The sequence below is a fragment of the Danio aesculapii genome, chromosome 13, assembly GCF_903798145.1.
Source record: "Danio aesculapii chromosome 13, fDanAes4.1, whole genome shotgun sequence".
Lineage (NCBI taxonomy): Eukaryota > Metazoa > Chordata > Actinopteri > Cypriniformes > Danionidae > Danio > Danio aesculapii.
In genome coordinates, this window is record NC_079447.1 from 53548636 (window position 1) to 53570955 (window position 22320).

The following is a 22320-nucleotide window of genomic DNA, read 5'->3' on the forward strand; positions in this document are numbered from 1 at the left end:
CATGACCGAGCAGTTTATGAGTGATTTTTCACAGTTTTTTATTGGTCAAAGTGTGGGAATCCTGCATATGAGCCTGCAGATCCACCTCAGCAGACAGATTTCATCAGAGATTACAGTCTGTGTGTCTGATCTTCAGTCATCACGGCTGTGCAGGTTAATCACAACATCCTCAGAGGTGTAGATGAAGTGTTCAGATAAAGACCTCAGCTTCAGACTGCAGAAGAACACAGGCGCTGTTTCTTATCTCTTGCTGAGGTGTGCTGTTAGTGCATCTGTTGGTTGATGGGATTCTGTTCATCATCGTGTCATAGACCAACTCCTATTTCCAGAGTTTACAGTGTAGCCTGTAGTTTATTATAATTAATCTACAACTATAGCCTATATAAAGTGTGTCGGTAGCTGTGTTTCCATCCACTTATTCTTATGCTTATTTTGGAATATCCCATGAAAAATGCTTGATGTAAATGCCAAGATGTGCAGAACTTTGGAAAATGTGGATAAAAAATACATACACATAACTAAGATCAACTTTTTATCCAATAAGAATAGATGCTTGTTGTTGTGCTGATTGTAAAAAGCCTCAGTCTGTCAGTATTAGTTTTCTTCTATTATTATTCCCTCCAGAACTGTCTTGAGCATCTGTCTGCTCTCACACCTCCAAAAGCCACCGTGTTCACCGATTTACCGCGTTCATTGCATTAGGTCTTGGTGTTCTGAGGCGCAGCTTATTTATTAGAGGAGAACAAACTGAGGAGTTTATTCTCTTCTGCTTCTGTAAATGCATTATTTGCTAATCTTTTATGCGATATTACAGTGTGCATCAATCTAATTCTAATCTTTTGATGGAAACACAGCTAACGGCAGGGAAGTGTTGCCAAGATATATCATTAGTGACAGGGAAAGAGTTAAATGCAACTTTAAAAGTGTATTTGTAAGTGAAATTGAGCTCATGCAGTGCTCATAAGCTAACAGATCCCTCATGTGTGCTGTTGTTCTGTGATTGTGCGGTCAGTGGAGTGATCACCAACTCTGGAGGAAAGGTGATCGTGGCCAAAACAGCAGGACAGGCAATCTACAAGGGCAGCTTCGCCAACGGTGTGCGCTCTCTGTCCTTACCCAACTGGAGAGAGTCCTTTTCTGTCTCAGGTACAGTGGACTATTCAGGTTTACTCGTATACTGCTTTCACCATAATTATTGCTTCAAAGCAGCTTTACTAAAGGTGCACAGTATTGCATAGCATCCAAATTTGGAAAAGTGAAGGTTATTAGTTACCATAACTATATATAAATCTAGATATAAACATAGTTAACCTGCAGTTATATAGTATATAGGTGATGTCTATGTGCTGTGTTTAATGAAGTGTATTTGTGTATTAGATGTGTGTTGTTCTCAATAGTTGGCATCATCTCTTCACAAGTCTTGGATCTCATTAAGCAATGAGTATCCTCAGGTGGAAACAGAGAGCTGTTCATAATGTGTTTAAATAAGCAATATAACTGTGCTATACATGAAAACAGCAGTGACATAAACATGGAAAGCACATGAGTGTTTCTAATATAGTGTCTGGTACATTAAGACAGAAGGAGTGATTCCTACAGGTGGTTTGTCAAGCCCACTCACCTGCATGGAGCACACTCATTCATCATACCGTTATGTGCTGCATCGTGTCTGTGCTTTACTAAAAGATAGGCCTTTAATCTAGTTTTGAACTGAGCGAGTTTGTCTGAGCATTATCAGGAAGGCTGTTCCAGAGTTTAGGAGCCATACATGAGAAGGCTCGACCTCCTTTAGTGGACTGTTGCATAACAAACTCACATTACTGATGTTTTAAATGTTGGATTTACATGCTTTGTTTTTTGTGCCAGTTGGTAAACCAAAGAAAGGGGTGATCTATCCATCCACTCTGGTCTTCGTCACTTCAAGACCCACCACAGGTAAAACAGGTAAGCGCTATTCTAATCCCTTCATGTCTAAATGTGGCTCATGGGTTCATACAAAAAATACAATAAAAGCACTTTATTTTAAGGTACAATTAAAAAACCATAATAAACCATTACCTTTGACTTTTCCAATGTGGTGCTTGTTAATAAAGAAATAATGAGTCAAAATTAAGTTTGTGTTTCCATTAAACAAGTCAAATATTCTGCAGTTAAAGTAAGAAATAAAATCTCATGTCAAAACAAAAAAAGAGGTTTTATTTTGATTGTGGAATTTTGTGGAAAATTGATCATTTACATATATATTTACAGTGTAATTATTTAAAATAATAGTTGGGATGAGGGTGGAGTCCATTAACTAAACACCAAAACATTATAATTTAATCTGATGTCACCTTTTAAATCATTTACAAGCATTATGATGGAAAGTATGTCTAAGGATCTGTCTGTAAATGAGGTTTGGAGAATCTCTTTAGTGATGTATGTAGCTGTAAAGTACAGCAATTCATCATTTATTCCTGTTTCCTAAGCTGAGTCCAAAGAGCTGCTGTACACCACTGCATCACCAGTGACAGAGGCTGCAGAGGCGGAGCCAAGTACCACTACCTCCCCGCCCACCACCACCACTCCGGCGACCACGACCACACCCACCACAACATCAGCCAAACCACGGGCCACCGTTCATAGAGTCCGCGAGGCAGGTGAGCCTTAAATCTGATGCCTTAATAAATCAATCTGGTGATCAGATGCGTTCATCCGTTAGTTCTGGGATCAGTTTTTCAGTACTCTGTTCAAATAAGCATCACTACTGGACCATATGCATCAGGTTTTCCTTCTCTATCTGTCCTCTTTCCTCAGTACTGGCGGTTCATTACAAGGATTTTGTAGCATAATATACAACACCAACCCAGACAACACATCACTGTAAACTATTACACATGCTATATACATGTATAATGTTTATTCCCGGATGTGAATTGCATTATGGGATGTTGATCTCTCCTCTGTCCACTTTTGATGTTGAAATTTCAACTCTACAGTTTAACAAAGTGACTTTTATTGACATTTTAGTCATTTGAAATAATATCTGGAGAAATAAGTGTGTAAAATAACAGAAAATGTGCTGCAGTGTATGACAAGGTTTCTGTAGAGTAATATACAACAGCAACACAGACTATATAGCACTGCACACCATCACACATGATCAGGAAAGTCACTTTTTACAATTTTTCAAGGTTAAAAGTTGCTGGAAGAATAATCAAGATCCCATAATGCAATCCAAGAGCAGAAATAAACAGGCAGAAATAAAAACATGAATCACGAAGTATGAAGAAATGTCTCTCATATTCAGATCTCTTGTCTCTGATGATCAGATGTTCTCATCTGTTTGTTCAAGAGTCAGGTTTTTACTACCGTCTTCAAATGAGCATCCCTACTGGAGGATACGCCTCAGGTTTTTCCTCTCTGTCCGTCTTCTCTGAGTGTCTAAATAAACATGTTTGTCTCTGATCTAGGCAGCAGTCACCCGTATTTCAGCTCTGTTGCACGTAAGTCGTCGCCGCTCCCTCGTGTGGCTCCTGTGGCTGTGCTCTCGTATGATTTTATTCATGCTTTCTGGGTGTGTTTCTGAGTGTTTACAGAGCTGCTGGGCTCTTAAGCTTCTCTTTGGTTTTGTGTTATTGTAGCAACCGTCTGTGACTTATGGGGTGTGGATGGTGTTTTACTGTCAATCGCTTTTCAAGTTCAATCCACTTTAAAGTCAGCATGAAACAAGGTTTTACTTCACAGCGTGATGAGAGGAAGACGTTTAATGAAAACAGAATTTTATTCACGTCGAATAAAAAAAGTGAAATCAGTGGGATCTGTGGTTAGAGAAACATTTGTTTCACAGGCGGATCCGGCGCCAGCAAAGTGCTGCTGATGATGGGCCGTCTGATATACCGAAAGGGAGCGATCACGCATATAATACTCCTACACTGCAAAAAATGCTTTTCTTACATGGGATTTGGCCTTGTTTTAGTTCAGATATCTAAAAATTCTCAAATCAAGAAGCATTTTCTATACAAGAGTCTTGTGTGAAATAATTAAAGCCAAAATTAAGTGAGTTTTTCCTTCAATTCATCAAAATAATCAACTAATAGTGTAAGGGAAATAATCTTGTTTTTACTTTGGAAATAAGATTATTTTTATTACTCCACTGGCAGGTTATTTGGCTTGTTTTAAGGGAAAACTCACTTCATTTTGACATCCAGTTTTCATTGGTGTCTACATAAGGGCGTCCTCTGTTTTGAGCAATATGAACTGTATTTTTTCATGCTTTTGACAATATTTGTAAAGTAGACATACAGTCCTTGTAGACCTTACAGTCCTAATGTAGTATGGGCGGTTTGGTGGTATTTGATTTGACTTTAGCCTCTAAAACCATCTAAAGTTATCTTAACAAAATGTTTAAATGTGGATTGCTGTAGCAAAGTAATACTTTATGACTGATGAGAATAACTGTTGCTCAGTAAAAAAAATCATTCAGCATATGGAAACTATAGGTGTTTTAAGCTTTTAAATGATATATAGTTAGTCACGATTGCTTTATGTTTAGACTATAATGGTTTAAAAATGTAACAGTAAATAGTCACTCGTGTTATAGGGTGACAGTAAATGTGTTTAATCTATTGCTCTTCCTTACGAACAATAAACTGTAGTAAAGTCTGTGTTTAGAAATCTTAGACCCTCCCAATAATTTATAGTTTGTCAGGATTAGATTAGGATTTAATTGCAAAATAAGTGATGTAAACTTGACAGTTAAGGGGTTAACAGAATACTAACCTGACATCTGCAACTGACCTATAAAACGTTTATAAAAATGAGAAAAGAGCTGGATCACACCTTTACCTCAGTAGAGCTGCAGTCTTCTGTTCAGTGAGGGAAACATAATTGAACCTTGTCTATCATACTGCCATTTACTCAAATATTGATATTTTAGCTTATTATTCACTCTAGGAAATCAATGCACTTGGGTATTTATATTTCAGAGTAGCACTTTTTATTATTAAAATCTATTTTAAATAATGGTAATCTGAGGAAATGTGTTAATAATGACACCCCGCATGGCGCCGGCCCTGTTCATAGGCAGAATATCTACAGTATGACAGTAAAATGACATCATTGATGAACTCTGTACAGTAAGATCAAGCTTTCATGTTGACTTTAAGGTTGCTGTGACAGTTATCTAAGAGACGTAGAATACAGTAGTGCTTCAATATCTCTGTCCTCTCTAAACACTGCATGTAGGACAGTCTCAGAGCGTCCAAGGGAAGGCGCCCACTCAAGGTACGTCCTGCTTTGATCATATCCACAGTTCTCACCTCTTCTGTCAGTAATGATAAGCTTAAACTCTAACCATAACATCTGTCTGAAGCATTCAGAGGGAGCTCCGTCTATGCCAGTAGGTTTTTACCCCGCACAAATGCAGGTAAAGCACACTATTATTACTCCTATTACTCGTTTCTTCAGGTTTTTGCCTGCTGTATTTTTTATGTGTTTAAGCAATTTTGTGTCTAATAGACAACTAATACACATCCAAAATAGACGTCTTGGGTAAAAAGGGAAGTTTGAAAGGTAAAATTTGGCCTGTCTGTGAAAAATTTAGCTGATTTTCTCTCACTCTTATCGTCAGATTTTTTCAAACCATTTGTCTGCATTATTTTCAAACTGTGGAAACATTCCAGCATATGATTGTCAGGACATCTTTACATTAATCAGTGTTGTGCATCAATCATACCAATAACCATCTGCTTTATACTGGCCGGATCCAAGATTATGTCAACCTCATATTAAGACTAACCTGTTGTGCAGTGCAAAAAGAGCTTTTCTTCATTAGAGTTTTTGTCTTATTTCTAAATATTTAAAAAAAATAGTCTTGTCTACAATATCTACAAATTCTTCAATTCAAGAAGCATTTTCTAGACAAGCACTAAATATCGTCTTGTTTTCAGAAATAATGAGTCCGCATTAGGTGAGTTTTCTCTCTGACAACAGGGAAAGCAGAATAATCTATTTTGTATTTTGACATAATATTAATTCACTTCCTCCATTGTCAGATTATTTAGTTTGTTTTAAGGAAAAACTTGATTTTTCTTACTCTAATGACTCATGAACACAAGACAGTATATTTTGCTAGTCTAGAGAATGCTTCTAGAATTTAATAATTTGTAGATATTCTGACTGGAAACAAGAAGAAGAGCATTTTTCAGTGCAGCTTATATAACTAGCCCGCACAGTAAATATTTGTGATTTGGGCATGCAGTCTTGATCTATGGGTTTTTAACTGTTTTTACTGACTATATATTATAAAATACAAAAGAGTATAAATGATCAATATCACATTCACCCCACAATATTGTACAGCTCAAAGACTGTTCAGAAAAATCACATAATAATGCACACATCAGTACTATTTCTGATATCAAATCTCTTCTTAAAACTTGTCTGTTCTTTGAATGCTATATTTGTAAGTCATGTCCACATCTTAGTTTTCTGATTGCTATCATTATATGTGCTGTGTTAGTCTTATTATTGACTATTTCTCAATCTTGTTTATTGTACTGATGTTCCTTCTTCTTGAACTGTCTTCAGGATGTCTGGCCATCAGAGCATTTCTGCCCCAGTCATCTCCTAAAAATGCTCAGCTGCAGCTATTGCAGCATTTACAAACACATATTGATAAGAGAAAACGAAAGAAATGAGAAAATAAAATAAAACACTTTGGTGAAGATGCGCCCTTACTGTGAAGTTAATAGTAGCGACTTTGGACTATCAATACTATTCAGTACCAAAGCTTTAAGGATGTACTCCTGTGTGTGTGTATCTGTGTGTATTTTCTAGTGATTTAGACGTAGCATTTGTTTGTGTTGCAGGTGTGCAGCGTCCAGAGACGAGCGGTACCGTCCGCAGACAGCCCCCTCCGTCAGCTCCAGCTTCAGGTTCAGCAATCCTTCATTCAGTTCAGTCTTCATTCAGTAGCTGCAGGCATCAGCTCTTGCTTTCTCATCTGTTGGATGTTTTTTTCATCTGCTTCACATGTTAAGGAGCGTTCAGTCGAGGTCATCCGCCGTCTGAGAGGAAGCAGCACACGCCGCAGTCTAATCCCGGTGCGTTTCTGTTAGCATACGGCGATACACATCAACACTATGGTGTATGTGAGCATATACTGCACTGGATGAGTGTATATCAGCACAACTGACACACCTGCACTGCAAAACATGGGTTCTTACTCAGAGTTTTGGTCATGTTTCTAGTCTAAATATATAAAAATAGTTACATCAAGAGGCAATTTGTAGACAAGCAAAACTATTGTCTTGTTTTCAGAAATAATGAGTCAAATTTTAATACATTTTTCCTTAAAACAAGCTAAATATTCTGCCAATAGGGGAAGAAAAGGAAAAACTCGTATTATTTCTTAAAGCAAGATAAAATTGATTACTTGTCTTGAAAATGCTTCTTGATTTTAAGAGTTTTTAGATATTTTGACTAGAAACAAGACATCTTTTGCAGTGTGTGCAAGTATACTTGTAGTATCTAGAAGCATCAGGTAAAAGTGAAATGAACCACAGATGTTAGCAGTTCTACCACTTAAACACATACCTTGGGTTATTTTGCTAACAGTTGTACCAGTTTACCACCGTAAAACCTCCATTGATGTCAGCTAAGGGATAATGTACGTCCAGCCGGTGGTTATCACAGAATATACAGAACTGCAGGTTCATCAGCAGCTGTCATGAAGGGTTTATTTTGTGATCACATACATACAAAACATTGATCTGGGCTGTGATAATTTAAAATTTATTTAATAGTTTGCTAGTTAGTTAAAAGAAAAGCTTGCAAAATGGACAAAAGGTTGAATGGAGCGTACACTAACTCACTAACCTAAGCATCATTCAGGCACCAGATGGTGCCAAGCAGTCAAGAACAGTGGAGATATATATATATATACAACAAGTGCCCTATAAAGATGAATCTAGATTAATGGGTAACACTTTAGTTTAGGTCACAATTCATGCTGTTAACTACTGACTTATTACCAGCCTATTATTAAGATATTAACTGTTCATTAGTAGTTATGATTTAATTCTGCATCCCAAATCCTACTTCAAAACCTAAACCCAACTTCTACCTTACTAACTATTCATAACGAGCTAATTAGTAGTTTATTAAGCTGTAGTGTTAGTTAATGTTTGTTAATACTGTGAATTGTGACTAGCGTTACCGATTAATGTATCTCTGTTGCATTTAGTCTCAAGATCCAGCTCTAGGCTAATTTGATGTCTTTTAGTAATGTATGATCAGTAGTTTCTCAATCTCCCTATCTAGTGTTTGCCAGAAGAGATTGGACGCACCCTGCGTACTCGCGGCCTGATTGGTTCTCTGGCAGCAGAAGGCCAACAGGTATCAGTGGACATAACCCTGCATAAACCAGCATTAAACAAGACATAAACCAAGCCTAAACATGCTATTAATGACGAGTAAATATCCATAAACAGATCATAACTCATGCTAATCATCGTGTCTAAATCTGACATGAGGAAAACCCTCACTCTCTGTGTTCAGACAGTAGCCAGTCTGTGCCCAACACAGGCTATAAGTGGAGCCGCATGAGCACCGGTGACCCCGCAGGTGAGGATCCCACACAAATCTGCTTCATATGTGCATTTCACACGTCTGCTTTTGATATCCACACAGCAGCTTATTAATGTACACTGTAAAATATCCAGCAGTTTTCTGTGTTTGGTGGTTTTATTCTTTATTTTTCCTCATTTATTTCTGCTCTTGAATTGCATTATGGGATCTTGATCTTTCTTTCAACAACTTTTAACCTTGACAAGCTGTAAAAACTGTCTTTCGTGAATGTGTGATAGTCTGCAGTGCTGTATAGTGTGTGTGTGTTGGTGTTGTATATTACTCTACAGAAACCTTGGAATAAACTGCAGCACATGTTCTGTTATTATACACACTTATTCCTCCAGATATTATGGTCACACTTTATTTTGATGATCCATTTGTTGAATTTAAGTTACATTGCATCTAAAAGCCAAATAATTCTCATTAGATTATAAGTAGACTGTTAGGTTGGGGTTAGTGTAAGTTGACATGTACTTGCAAAGTTTCTTCTAGTCAGTTAAATGCCTGTTGAAGGAGCAGTATCAGCAGATATTAAGCAGATAGTCTACTAATACTCAAATGGACCTTCAAAATAAAGTGTTACCCATATTATTTCTTATACATTATATTATTTAAAAAATCTCTTCGTCGTCTATTGATGTAGAAAATTCACCTCTACAGTTTAACAGAGCAGAGATCAACATCCCATAATGCAATTCACAACTGGAAATAAACCTAAAACACACAAAATACGGAAACTGTTTATTAACATTTATTTTTTAGAGTGTATACATGTTCCTGCTGTTCATTACTGCACTGCTTTCATTTCCTCCATGCGGTTTAAACAGCACAGGCTCATTGGGAATATGTGCCCAGAGCTACATTTCTGAGAACCCAGAAATATGTGACTTGGGGTAAATAAAGCTGCATTTTTGTGTGTAAAACGAACACTACAGGGCGAAACTGCTGACTCAACCTCATATGCCATTGGACTTAGAGTGGATTAGTGCCCGCTGCTTTTGAAACACTGCTTCATGAAGCTTCGAAACCTTTACGAATATTTAGTTTCGAATCAGGAGCGCATATCAAATCCAAATGCAAGATCATGTGATCTCAGTAAGCAGGGCTTCATTACATCATAACAATTGGAAATTATAAACTTTCTTCACTGGGGGGCGCTCTGTGTAATGTCATAAAATCCACATGAATGATACAGGTTTACAGTCTTAGTGGGTTTAGATTTAGTGGGTTTAGCAGAGCCCACCATGCAGCAAACAATATAAAAGCTAAGAAAATGTATAAAAGAATGCAAATTATGCATGCACTTCATATTTTATGATATTAGATGAGAAGATAAATGTATTTATAGGTCATACTTTAAATTTAAAGTTATCAATATGTTTGAAAGTCAAAATGTTGAAAAACTTTGTTTCTACTTTGAGTGTACTGGGCTTCAAGTCCAGTGAAGGACAGTTCCAGAAACCAGGTACCCCCCTCCCAACGCCTACAAAAATCCAGTGTAAAATTGTGGTAAAAAAAAAAACATGTGGTTGTGATAGATTTTCTCTTCTAGTTTGTTTTTGAAAACAAGGGAAGGAGGTGTGCAAGTCGATATCAAGCTAAAATGTTATGCATGAAGACAAGCTGACCAGATTCTCTTGCTGAGATGTACACAGCGCCCTCTGGTGGATTTATGAGAAATGGCAACTATGAGAAAACATTCTTCATTAATGTATTTAAGATTGTCAAAAGCGTACATGTAAATATGTACGCTTGTAAATATGTGACAACAAAACCTGCAGCCAAAGTAGCCCGAGTCACGTATTTCTCGGTTCTCAAATATATATCCCTGGGCACATACCTCTACTGAGCCTGGGTTGGGTTTAAATAAGCTTGTGCTGCTAGCTTTTTCATGCTGCTTATATAAATGCATTCCAATGTGCATCCCATATGAAATCACACACACACACACACACACACACACACACACACACACACGTGTTCTGCTGGAGCGATTCCACTTTACTTTATTATCCATGTCAGAGAACAGGTGGTAAGCTGCAGGTTTCTTCTCTTGCTAACACATTCACGTGTGCATTATGGGCATGATGATTTCCATAATGCATTACATCCAGCTAACTGCTTTGCTAACGCTGCCTCTTTCCTGCAGTTTTTGACCCAGTGCCTGATAGAACAGAGTATGAGCACTGGCCGCATAACAGTCAGCAGTTCTGTAAGTATTCTTCCACTTTTATTGTATTAAAGTGATGACTAGATGTGTGTGTGTTCTTATATGTTGTAGATATACATGTGTTATAACAGGTTGACTCTCTGTAATGGCTTCTAGCATGGTAAACTGTATCTACGCTGGTTTGCTGGTTTTATGCTGGCCTCCAAGCCTGAATCAGGTGGTCTTGAGCTGGCCAACACTCTTAAAACTGTGCTTCTTTATTTAAAGCTGCTCTTAGCAAATGGTGACAAACAATCTTGAGGTTTGAAAGCAAAAAACGCAAACACGCCCATAACCCAACAGGACCCGCCCACTTTGATTACTAGACACGCCCCTTCCTGCTGATTGGCTGATTGATACTGCAATCAAGTGTTTTTCAAATATTGCATAGTGAATGATCCATGGAAACTTTTCAGTTAATAAAAGATGAAGGTTTATCAGATTATAAGAAATCTTCACATTAAGAATTGTATTTTTATATGAAATATTTTTATATTATATTAAATATTGTTCAGAAGTTAATGGTGAAAGGTTCTCAGGGGAACCTAAATTGGTTCTTCTGTTACGTTACTGCAAAACATCCTGCACTGTAAACTAATGATCAAAACGTCCTGAAAACATTTCTTTTTATGTTAATTAACTTTAATCAAGTTTATTTATGTATTTATTTATTTTTAAGTTTAACATTATGTTTGAAGTCAGCTTTATTAATGTGAGCTGAAATGAATTGCAAACAAACATTTAAGGCAGAGACATTTATTTACAGTGTGGAGTACAGTCAGTCTTCCAGCACTTCTGTTATTTATATTTTCAATATTTATTTATGCGTGGAATTAGGTCAAATATGAAAAATAACCTGTCTTCATGCTTTATTTGCGTAAACATGCTTCTAGTTGTACAATATCACACAGTTTTCAACCTTAACATTGCTAAAATTGCTCCTAATACAGCAAAATAAACTCTCTCCCAGCATACCACAACCTCAGAACATTGTGAATTTCTGAGTGTGCCTCACACAGGTGAGTGGGCTTGACAAACCACCTGCAGAAAACACACACTTTCATCTGTCTGCCACTTTAACCCACATTAGCTCCAGTTTTTGCACATCTGCACCAGACACTGTCCAACAATCCCTCCACATCTCTAAAATAAAAATCAAACATTGTGTGTTTGTGAAGTGTGCCTCACACAGGTGAGTGGGCCTGATAAACCATCTGTAGAAACTCTTCTCTCTCTAAAAACCTTACTCTGGCTCTTAAATCTGAGCACAAACAGTTTCTTTGGATAATCAGCACTTCTTGTGTGTGTTGCCTCTTGTGGTTGAATCGCTGGATGTCTCCTCAATTGTAAGTCGTTTTGAATGTAAGCGTAGTAAGAACAGGAGTAAATGCATTATGGAGAGCAGTGAGTGTGTGATGGAGAGGGCTGAACCACACACTTCTGTCCTCGAGTCAATAGAGGCTTTGTTTCAGTCGCCCACTGCTCCTACAGCTGCTCGATGTTGGGTTTGAACAAACAGAGCCAGAAATCCAGGGACAATTTTACAGTTGCACTGAGAGGAAGCTGCATCATGTGTTAATAATTCCACAAGCATTCAGAACCATGGTGTTCAGGGGCAAGTTAAAGGGTCCGTTCACTTAATAATGTAAATTCTGTCATTAATTCCTCTTCAATCCTCTGAGGCCTTTGATCATCTTCAGGACACAAATGCAGATATTCTAGATGAAATCCTGGAGCTCTCTCATCCTCCATAGACAGCCCGAGATGCTCACAGACCAAAAGCATTGATGATCATTCAGTGTGTCTTCAGTGTTCAGCTGTAATGCAGCTCAAACTGTGGCTGTGCTCTTGAGCAGTACAGTGTCCGTCAACATCTCAGTGTTTTTCCGACCGTCACTGTGTCATCATGAGTTCCTGATTCTCATGTCCATAATTTGTATTTTCAGCCCCTGAGTCTGAAGAAAACAAGCCTGTGCCTGAGACGAGCCACACCAGAGGTCAGTCACAAACACAGAACACAACACTGACTGGACACAACAGTAGATGATGATTATTCTGATCAATGAGTGTGTGATGTGTAATAATCAGACATCCCTGAATTACAGAGACGCCTGCAGAGTCAAACCCATTTGAGTCAGGTGAGGAGAATAATGAATACAATGAACCAGTGAATGGATGAATGAATGAAGAAGTGAATGTATGAATGAATAAATGTACAAACGAATGAATGAACGAACAAATGAATGTATGAATGATTGAATTAACTAATGGGTAAATGAATGAATGAATGGATGAATGAGTGAACGAATGAAGAAGTGAATGTATGAATGAATAAATGTACAAACGAATGAATGAACAAACGAATGAATGTATGAATGATTGAATTAACTAATGGGTAAATGAATGAATGAATGGATGAATGAGTGAACGAATGAAGAAGTGAATGTATGAATGAATAAATGTACAAACGAATGAATGAACGAACAAGTGAATGTATGAATGATTAAATTAACTTATGGGTAAATGAATGAAAGAATGAATGAATGAGTGAATGAAAGAATGAATGAACAAAACAGACAAGTGAATGTATGAATTAAAGAAAGAATGAATGAACAAACAAGTGTATGAACGATTGAATGGACAAGTAAATGAATGAATGAACTAGTAAATTAATGAATTATTGAATGAATGAATGTACTAACAAGCGAACTTTCATGAATTAGTGAAAGAATGAATGAATGAACAAACAAGTGAATGTATGAATGAAAAAACAAATGGGTAAATGAATGAATGTGTGAATGAATGAACAAAGGAATGAGTAAATGAATGAAGTGAATGTATGAATGAACAATGTACAAGTGAATGAATGAATGAATGAACCACAGAATGAATTAATGAACAAACTAGTAAATTAATGAATAAAGGAGTGTATGTATGAATAAATGCACAAACAAACGAATTAAGGAATGAACAAGTGAATATATGAATGAATTAACAAATGGGTAAATGAATGAACGAATGAATGGGCGAATGAATGAATAAATAAATAAACAGACGAGTGAATAAATGAAAGAAAGAATGAAGGAACAAGCAAGTGTATGAACGAATGAATGAATGAACTAGTAAATGAATGAATTATTAAATGAACGAATGTACTAACAAACAAACTTTCATGAATTAATGAAAGAATGAATGGATGAACAAACGAGTGAATGTATAAATGAACAAACGAAAGGGTGAATGAATGAATGAATGAATGTATTAATTAATTAATTAATTTGAATGAATGAACAAAGGAACAAGTAAATGATTGAACGAACAAGTGAATATATGAATGAACAAATTAACAGGTGAATGAATGAATGAATTGATGAATGAATGAATAAGAAATGCATACTGATATTGTGAATGAGTGTGTTTGTGTGGATCTGCTGGTTTTCTTCTTCTCTCTCAGGCTTCACGTCTCGAGTTATCGACACCACAGCCAGAGCTCCTGAAGTCCCGTCTCAAGGAGATCCAAGTACTCTCACATACACACCAAGACTAAATATCATTTTAATTATTGGTCAAGTGTTGTCAAGACTGTTTGACAGAGCGAGGACATTGTTCATAGGATTTCCTATTATATTGATCCTCTGATGGAAGTCAGATTTCTTTTAGTTTGGAATAAAAACATTTATTTATTATTAAATGTAAAAACTGCTGTGGTCAATAATATTAGCCCCCTTAAGAAATGATTCTTTATTTAATCACCTTTCATTTAAATTAAACCCTAACCTTTTTAGTTAACCTAAATAAACCAGTTAAGTCTTTAAATTGCACATTAAAGGACACCTATTATGCAGAAATCACCTCTATGCGGAGTTTAACCCCAGTTGTGTTTCAGCAGTGTGTGAATATCTCCAGCCTCTAATGGTCAACATGAGTTATTGTGTTTGTTATAATCAGACTTGATCAATACAGTCTGTAGAAACACTTTGATTGACATTCTCCCTTTGTACATGTCATCAGAGGGGGAAGCCCCGCCCACTAGTGCTTATCTCTCCCTCATTAGCATAAACAGCAGCCCTGAGTGAGAAGCAGCAGTTCATTAGAGTTTTGAGCTGCTGAAGATACTGTTACTATGGTGACGCACAGGTGTCTGTAGCTCCGCCCCCTTCTGAAAAGGGCACAATCTAATTTGCATTTAAAGCGACAGTCACCAAAAAGCCTAAAAGGGTCATTTTCAGAGAGTTAGAGAACATTACCTGTGTGATATTCTCAGCTCAAACTCACACACACACACACACACACACACACACACACACACACACACTGTACAGACAGCAGAGACACATTTACAACCTGTATAAAGGGGCAGAATAGGTCCTCTTTAAGTATTATCTTGCTAAATTCCTAGTAAAATATGATGTACTGACATCATGGCAGAGACTATCGAAATGAGATATTAAAACTATTGTTTAAAATGTGTTAAACCTCACTTTAAAGATGTCATTTCACAGGAGCCAATCGTCTTTTTCTTCAACTGTATGTTCCCTTTAACCTCAGTGTTTCCAGCAGACAGACAGTCATTGACATCCGCTCTGGTCTCAATCTCTCTGCAGACTGTAAAGTGGACATGGCGTTCCTCATGGACGGCAGCTGGAGCATCGGGAAACGCCGCTTCAAGATCCAGAAGGATTTCCTAGCGGAGGTTTCTCAGGCGCTCAATGTGGGCGTGGCTGGAGCCATGATGGGCATCATTCAGTACGGGTGAGCGGACCCAGAATACAGACAAACTGAGCAGTGATTGGAAAAACCAGACAGAGTGCTGTTAAAACTCTTATTATATGATTATAGAGGTTCATGGATAGCAAATTAATATAAATATATGTGTATATATAGTGGACAATATGCTAACAATTAACTGTGTGTGTGTGTGTGTGTGTGTGTGTGTGTGTGTGTGTGTGTGTGTGTGTGTGTGTGTGTGTGTGTGTGTGTGTGTGTGCGTGATATAGGGATGATCCAGTGACAGAGTTCAGTCTGAAACAGTTCTCCAGCTCTAAGGACCTGAAGACGGCCATCAGTAAGATCGTGCAGAAGGGCGGCCCGTCACATGTGGGTGAGTTTCACCTGAAGCACAGACTCAGACATCACTCAGAGCAGCACCGCACTGACTATTCTGGACACACTTCAGCAGTTCCTCAGTCGTCCTCTGATTGGTTTAAATATAGAGCATTTCCTTGAGTCGAGTGTGCAGTGATCTTTATCAGGAAACAAGTCTAAGCGGATAAAAAAGCGGTAATGTTTATATTGATGATGATGCTTATTAATAATCCTAAGGCAAGGCAAGTTTATTTCTATAGCATATTTCATACACAGTGGCAATTCAAAGTGCTTTACATAAACAGGAATAAAAGAGACAAGTATAAATAAATAAAAAATAAATGATATAAAAACAGATGAAAACAGCATACAGACAGTTATTCCATACTCCAAAACACCGGTGTATCATATTTTCTCATTTTACTCCGGGACTTCCCTATTCTGCAATCCCCATTCTGGACTGTTTCGGTACCTATTAATCTATGAAACCTGTGAATCACTGTGTGACGCTGGGCAGTTTGGCTTAAACACGGGATTATTAATAGTTTGCAATACTCAATGCATAAATGATGTCAACAAGCATGCAGGTATGCTTATATTCTTGGTTTTTGTTTACTTTTGGCAGTGAAAACCTGCAGATGAGCTTCAGATTCTGTCGTTTTGGTCATAAAGATAAGAGAAAGACATCGTTCAAAATAGATCCAGTTTTATTATATGTGGATACTCACAAATACAACAAAACCTTGCTATTATAGAACAGAAAACTTTCACTCAGTCATCTCTGTCTGCCTGATCTTTAGGTAGAGAAGCATCACATCTGCTGCTCATTTCCTTTAGGTTTTGCTGAGAGATCATTGATGCGTCAAACTTTTAAAGACGTTTATGAATGAGTGATGCTCAGTTGCGTCTTAGACTGTTATTCTGAGGACATTTCCACACCTATAAACATGACACGGCACAAAAAGAAATGTGATTGGTTGGTTAACCTGTCAATCATATAACATAGTGGGCGTGGCTTAACCATTCAAAGCAGCCAAAGCTCTGAGCTCTGGAGTCTACCCATGCAGTGTAAGTTTCCATTGCAACAAAACTCAACCCTTGTTCTTGAGCCTGAACGCTCAATAAAGCTGAACTTACCTGAATAAACCCCGATCTTCATCCAGCAGGCCTCAGGAGCAGAAGTTATCTCAGGATCCACTGAACTCCAGCCACAGAAGATCTAAATCTGCGCTGGAAACTGTGGCTAAATTACAGACTGTGAGCTGACCAGATGCCTGAGGTTTATCCAAGCTAGAGATTAGCTTTTCTCATGGCTGCATGGTTTGTGTTATAGATAGCGTCTCTTTAATATAACAGAGGGATCCAGTAAAACAGCAGCTGCCCTATATAAAGACAAAGATAGCCCGAGGTCTCGCTCTATCTGCTCTGGAGGATGCTTTTCACAGAGATCTTCATCTTCTGTGGGTCCCCAGGGCCTGAAGTGACCCCGCAAAACATTCACGCATCAGTTTCACATAATACTGCAGAGAAAGATGGAGCTGAATCAACAGATGCAGAGTCTGTGTTTATCTGTGGTTAAGACAAAGCAATTCCTGAGATTATTTTGTAAGAACTCTAAATTATGTTAAAGGCTCCATGAATTGAAAATAAAGACTTTTAGATCAGCGTTTGCCAACCTTTTTATCACCACTGACCAGTCAACGATTGATAATTTTACTGCGACCCGGGGGGTGAGGATACGTAGATTGCTAGATGACCATCAACCATTTTCTCAGAGGATGACAAGCTGACAAAACATTGCTGCAGCTCTGATACAAGTCTTATGGTGCGCCTGGAACCAGCGAGCATGCACAAACTGCACACCTCCATTGGAAATAACGAACTTGCATGTGCAAAAGAAGCGATATGTGAAGGGCCACCACCATTTGAGATCTCCAGGGGGATCTTCTTGCACAGCCATGCTGGATTCACCTGATTTGTTGACAAATGAGTTGCGGATCCATTCCTTAGCAGTTCATGTGTCCTACACTGGACCTTTTCCCCTTCGCAAAGAAACTTTCCAAAGACGTCTGTTTCTTACTCATTTTGCTGCTTGGGGGTTATATTTTAGCACTCAAGTGACCGAGATGTAACCAAGAGAATATGGTCGTTTTCAACAAGCCTGTTCAGACTCAGATAATAAATAAAACAGAAATAATTAAAGATTTCTTGTGCGGCCCGGTACCAATTAATCCACGGACCGGTACTGGTTGGAGACCACTGCTTTACATGTTTGTATCTGTATTTGGCGTTTAATGATATCTATAACCCAGTGTCTCCAAAACAATGACAAAATTTGGGTTTAGAAGATCTAATATAACCATTGGCTGCTCATTTGATGCTCTTGAGCTCAACAACTCTCATTGGCAGAGCAGTAATAAAGACAACACACTATTGGCTGATTTTTCAAAGGGGAGGGGCTACTATATACCCTCTCTTCATGTTTCATTTGAGATTACGTCAAACATCCAATAAAAACTGCTCATTTTAAAGCACTTCACAAGAGCTTTAAACGTGCCATATGTAGGATTGACACCTAGTGGTAGGTCTGGGTATGGCGCTTCAAGTTCAAAATATTGGACAGGTTTTTTCACCTACTGTAGCTCGACTCCACACACACACAGGCTCGACCTCACACACACACGCAGGCTTGACTCCACACACACGCAGGCTCGACCTCACACACACACGCAGGCTGCCAAAATAGCTATTTTACAGTGTAAAATCTTTTAGTTTCATAGATTTAGTTCTAATTTTACCTCAATATTCAGGGTTCTCATGGGTCATGGCTTTTCTGGAATATCATGGAATTTTCAAAGGTCTGTTCCAGACATTCAAAGTCAGAGATTTTCATATTTTAAGTGATGGAATATCAGGGCTCTTCTGAAATATTGCTGATTATTGCAGCCTAAAATGACTGATTTGCCAGTGAATTTACTCAATTTGAGGTAGATTTTGGGACATTTTTCGTGTTTGTGTTGCTTTTGCCTCTTGCTGTGACTGTGTGTGTGTTTGTGTATGTGTGTGTTGTTTTTGTTCTTGTGTGTGTGTTCTTTTTGTCTCAGCACTGTGAGTGTGTCTGTGTGTCTCTCCCTGTGTTTGTGTGTTGTTTCTGTCCCGGTGCTGTGAGTGTGTGTGTGTTGTTTCTGTCCCCGTGTGTGCAATGAGTGTGTCTGTGTCTGCAGCAGGAGGTGTGTGTTTTCCAGCTCTCCTCACTGCTGCATTGATAGTTTGTGCAGCTCTGCAAGTGTGTAAGCAGAGACTGGAACAGTGCAGTGATTGAGTCTGAAATTAGGCTGTTCTGTGTGTGTGTGTGTGCGTGTGTATGTGTGTGTGTGTTTTTGGCTCTGCTCTCTCAGGGAAGGCTCTGTCCTACATCAACAAGCAGTTCTTCAGTGATGCCAACGGGAACCGCGGTGGGGCGCCCAACGTGGCTGTGGTGCTGGTGGACGGCTGGCCAACAGACCGCGTGGAGGAAGCCTCGCGCCTCGCCAGAGAGTCCGGCATCAACATCTTCTTCGTCACCATCGAGGGTCCAGACGACAACGAGAAGCAGAACGTGGTGGAGAGCAACTTTGTTGACAAGGTATTGACATGTAGACAGAACCACTGAAGGTTATCTGAGGGATAATGTAGATCCAGCAGGTTGCTTTCGGACTCAGACATGGTTTACCACAGAGCATGAAAATAAAATGACGAGTAAACATATAGTTTAAAAATGAAGAGTCTGAGTGCAGACCAACAAGTATCAGTCACTCAGCATGTACTTTAATAATGTTAAAGAGGTTTCTGTTGGGTGAAATAGATCCAGGAGGGTGTTATCCAGACAGGTTTATCAGCAGCCCGATGTGAAGCGCTTTATTCTTTTACAAGGCTTTATTCTGAGAAAACAACTATCCTGATGGACCTATCTCACTTATTACATGGATACTTGCCAAGAAACCTAAAAATTAGACATAAAACATTATTCTGAGGCTCAATAATTTATTAATACTTTAATTAAACATAATGCTGACAGAACTAAAACAGCTGATGGAGTATACACTAACCTGCACATTATTCAGACACTAGATGGTGCCAAACCATCAAAAAGAGCTGACAGAAACTAAACTGGCTGAATAAAGCATACACTGACCTATGTGTTATTAAAACACAAGATGATGCCAAACAGTCATGAACGAAAGAATTATGAAGCTGAGAAAGAAAAATGAAGCTGAAAGAAACTAAAACAGCTGATGGAGTATACACTAAATATTCAGACACAAGGTGGCGCCAAACAAGTCAACAACTGCAACTGTGGATGTAAACATATGGATGAATGTATTCACGGAGAGCCAAGGTGATGCTCTGCTTTAATAATAAAGCAGCTTTAATAATAACTGCTATAATAATAATAATAATAATAATAAAGATGTAAAGAAACTGTATTGTTGGAATCATTTTCTGAATTATTTTCATTCCAGCTAATAAATGATAAAACAATGACAGCCATTCAGAACAAAGGTATCTGCTTGATGTGAAGCTTTTCAAAGATTATTTAAAGATAAAGACTTTCATGACAACTATTAGTAAATAATTGTTGTTGTTTTTATTCCACTACATTGACTGTGTTCGCTGAATCTACTGTTTGATTAGCTACATTACACGAGCTGGATTCACTAATCAGACGCACTACAAACACTGAGGACACCTGCTGGTTACAAGAGGGAAATGCAGAAAGCAAAGCAGAAACTAAAAATAAACAGTATGTATGTGTATTTACAGTTAAAGTTATTATCCTTCACATAAACGTCGCTTTAGCCTTTTCAAATAATCCAAAATATGCCACAAAATGAATTAGTTGAATGTGGCGGAGTCAGAAAGGTTATAATCTATATTTGAGTAATAAATGAGATGTTTTGTAGTTGTTTTTGTTGTATCTGTATGTTTAAGTGTAGAGTTAAAATGCAATATTTATTAATTAAAAGTTTGTTTAATGAGCAAATATAATGAATGTGTGGAGGAAGCTTGATTTGTTGTTTGGTGCCCTAGGCGGTGTGCAGGACCAACGGCTTCTTCTCGCTCCCTATAGCGAGCTGGTTCGCTCTGCGTAAAGCTGTGCAGCCGCTGGTGAAGCGTGTGTGTGACACGGACCGGCTGGTGTGCAGTAAAACCTGCCTGAACGCCAACGACATCGCCTTCGTCATCGACGGCTCCAGCAGCGTCGGCACCGGAAACTTTCGCACCGTGCTGCAGTTCGTGGCTAACGTGACGCGGGAGTTCGAGATCTCGGACACGGACACCCGCGTGGGCATCGTGCAGTACACCTATGAGCAGCGGCTGGAGTTCGCTTTCGGACAGCACAACAACAAAGCCGACCTGCTGAACGCCATCAAACGCATTAACTACTGGAGCGGAGGAACCAGCACCGGAGCCGCCATCACCTACGCCGCAGACCAGCTCTTCAGCAAGTCCAAACCCAACAAACGCAAGATCATGATCGTCATCACGGACGGACGCTCTTATGATGACGTGCGGGCCCCGGCGCTGGCTGTGCACCGTACAGGTGAGTGCAGGAATAGCAGACACCAGATGACGAGCGGTAGGTCTGTGTAGTGAAGGGAGAAATGAAACTTTTGGAATATTTAAAACAATTCACCCAATTATTTCATTTAAATGATTCAAAGTGTTTGAAACCGCACATGCTAGTGACCAGTGTTGGGGAAATTTACTTTAACAGTAATGCATTACAATACTGAGTTACTCTCCAAAAACTAGTTAAGTTACTGCACATGCTGGCGACACCTGCTGGTCAAAGCAAAACTATACACCCTTTCCACACGTGTGTGTTTCTCCTGTGCAGCAGAAGTGCTCATAGTGTGTAAATTCAGAGTGCAGTGAATGGGAGAGTACAACAAATCATTATTTTACAATGCTATTAGCTGAAATAATGAGAGATAAACTCCAGCATGGTGTTATCAAGACTTCCAGAAGGAGGAAAACAACAGTGTGAGACTGATAACAGCAGCCGGAGGAATCATGTCAGATTTACTGTCCTGACCTCACACACACTGCATTACACACACCTCACTCAATCGCTCATTCTCTTTTTGTAATTTGATTAAAAGATGATATAATTCATCCGTAAATACATACACTGCTCTAAAAAAATAAAGGCAACACTAAAATAACACATCCTAGATCTGAATGAATGAAATATTCTTATTAAATTCTTTGTTCTGTAAATTTGTGGAAATTTAACCCATGGAGGTCTGGATTTGGAGTCACACTCAAAGTTGAAGTGGAAAAACACACTACAGGCTGATACAACTTTGATGTGATGTCCTTAAAACAAGTCAGAGTGAGTTACAGTAGTGTGTGTGTCCTGCACGCTC

At 38.5% G+C, this 22320-nt stretch overlaps 1 protein-coding gene across 4 annotated transcripts in view; it reads left to right on the forward strand.

Moving 5' to 3' along the window:
- vit (vitrin) overlaps positions 1–22320 on the forward strand; it is a 35380-nt gene that overhangs the window by 9059 nt on the left and 4001 nt on the right. The window contains exons 5-22 of one of the 4 annotated variants that reach the window (XM_056470533.1): positions 1013–1146; positions 1867–1944; positions 2469–2639; positions 3453–3485; positions 5227–5265; positions 5354–5407; positions 6852–6917; positions 7023–7085; positions 8305–8379; positions 8542–8607; positions 10763–10825; positions 12769–12819; positions 12928–12960; positions 14277–14342; positions 15427–15574; positions 15820–15923; positions 19306–19532; positions 20978–21491. In XM_056470533.1, the coding sequence (XP_056326508.1) occupies positions 1013–1146; positions 1867–1944; positions 2469–2639; positions 3453–3485; positions 5227–5265; positions 5354–5407; positions 6852–6917; positions 7023–7085; positions 8305–8379; positions 8542–8607; positions 10763–10825; positions 12769–12819; positions 12928–12960; positions 14277–14342; positions 15427–15574; positions 15820–15923; positions 19306–19532; positions 20978–21491 (1985 nt within the window). The remainder of the gene's footprint in view (positions 1–1012; positions 1147–1866; positions 1945–2468; positions 2640–3452; positions 3486–5226; positions 5266–5353; positions 5408–6851; positions 6918–7022; positions 7086–8304; positions 8380–8541; positions 8608–10762; positions 10826–12768; positions 12820–12927; positions 12961–14276; positions 14343–15426; positions 15575–15819; positions 15924–19305; positions 19533–20977; positions 21492–22320) is intronic. The other 3 variants (XM_056470534.1, XM_056470536.1, XM_056470535.1) reach the window with 3 other exon arrangements.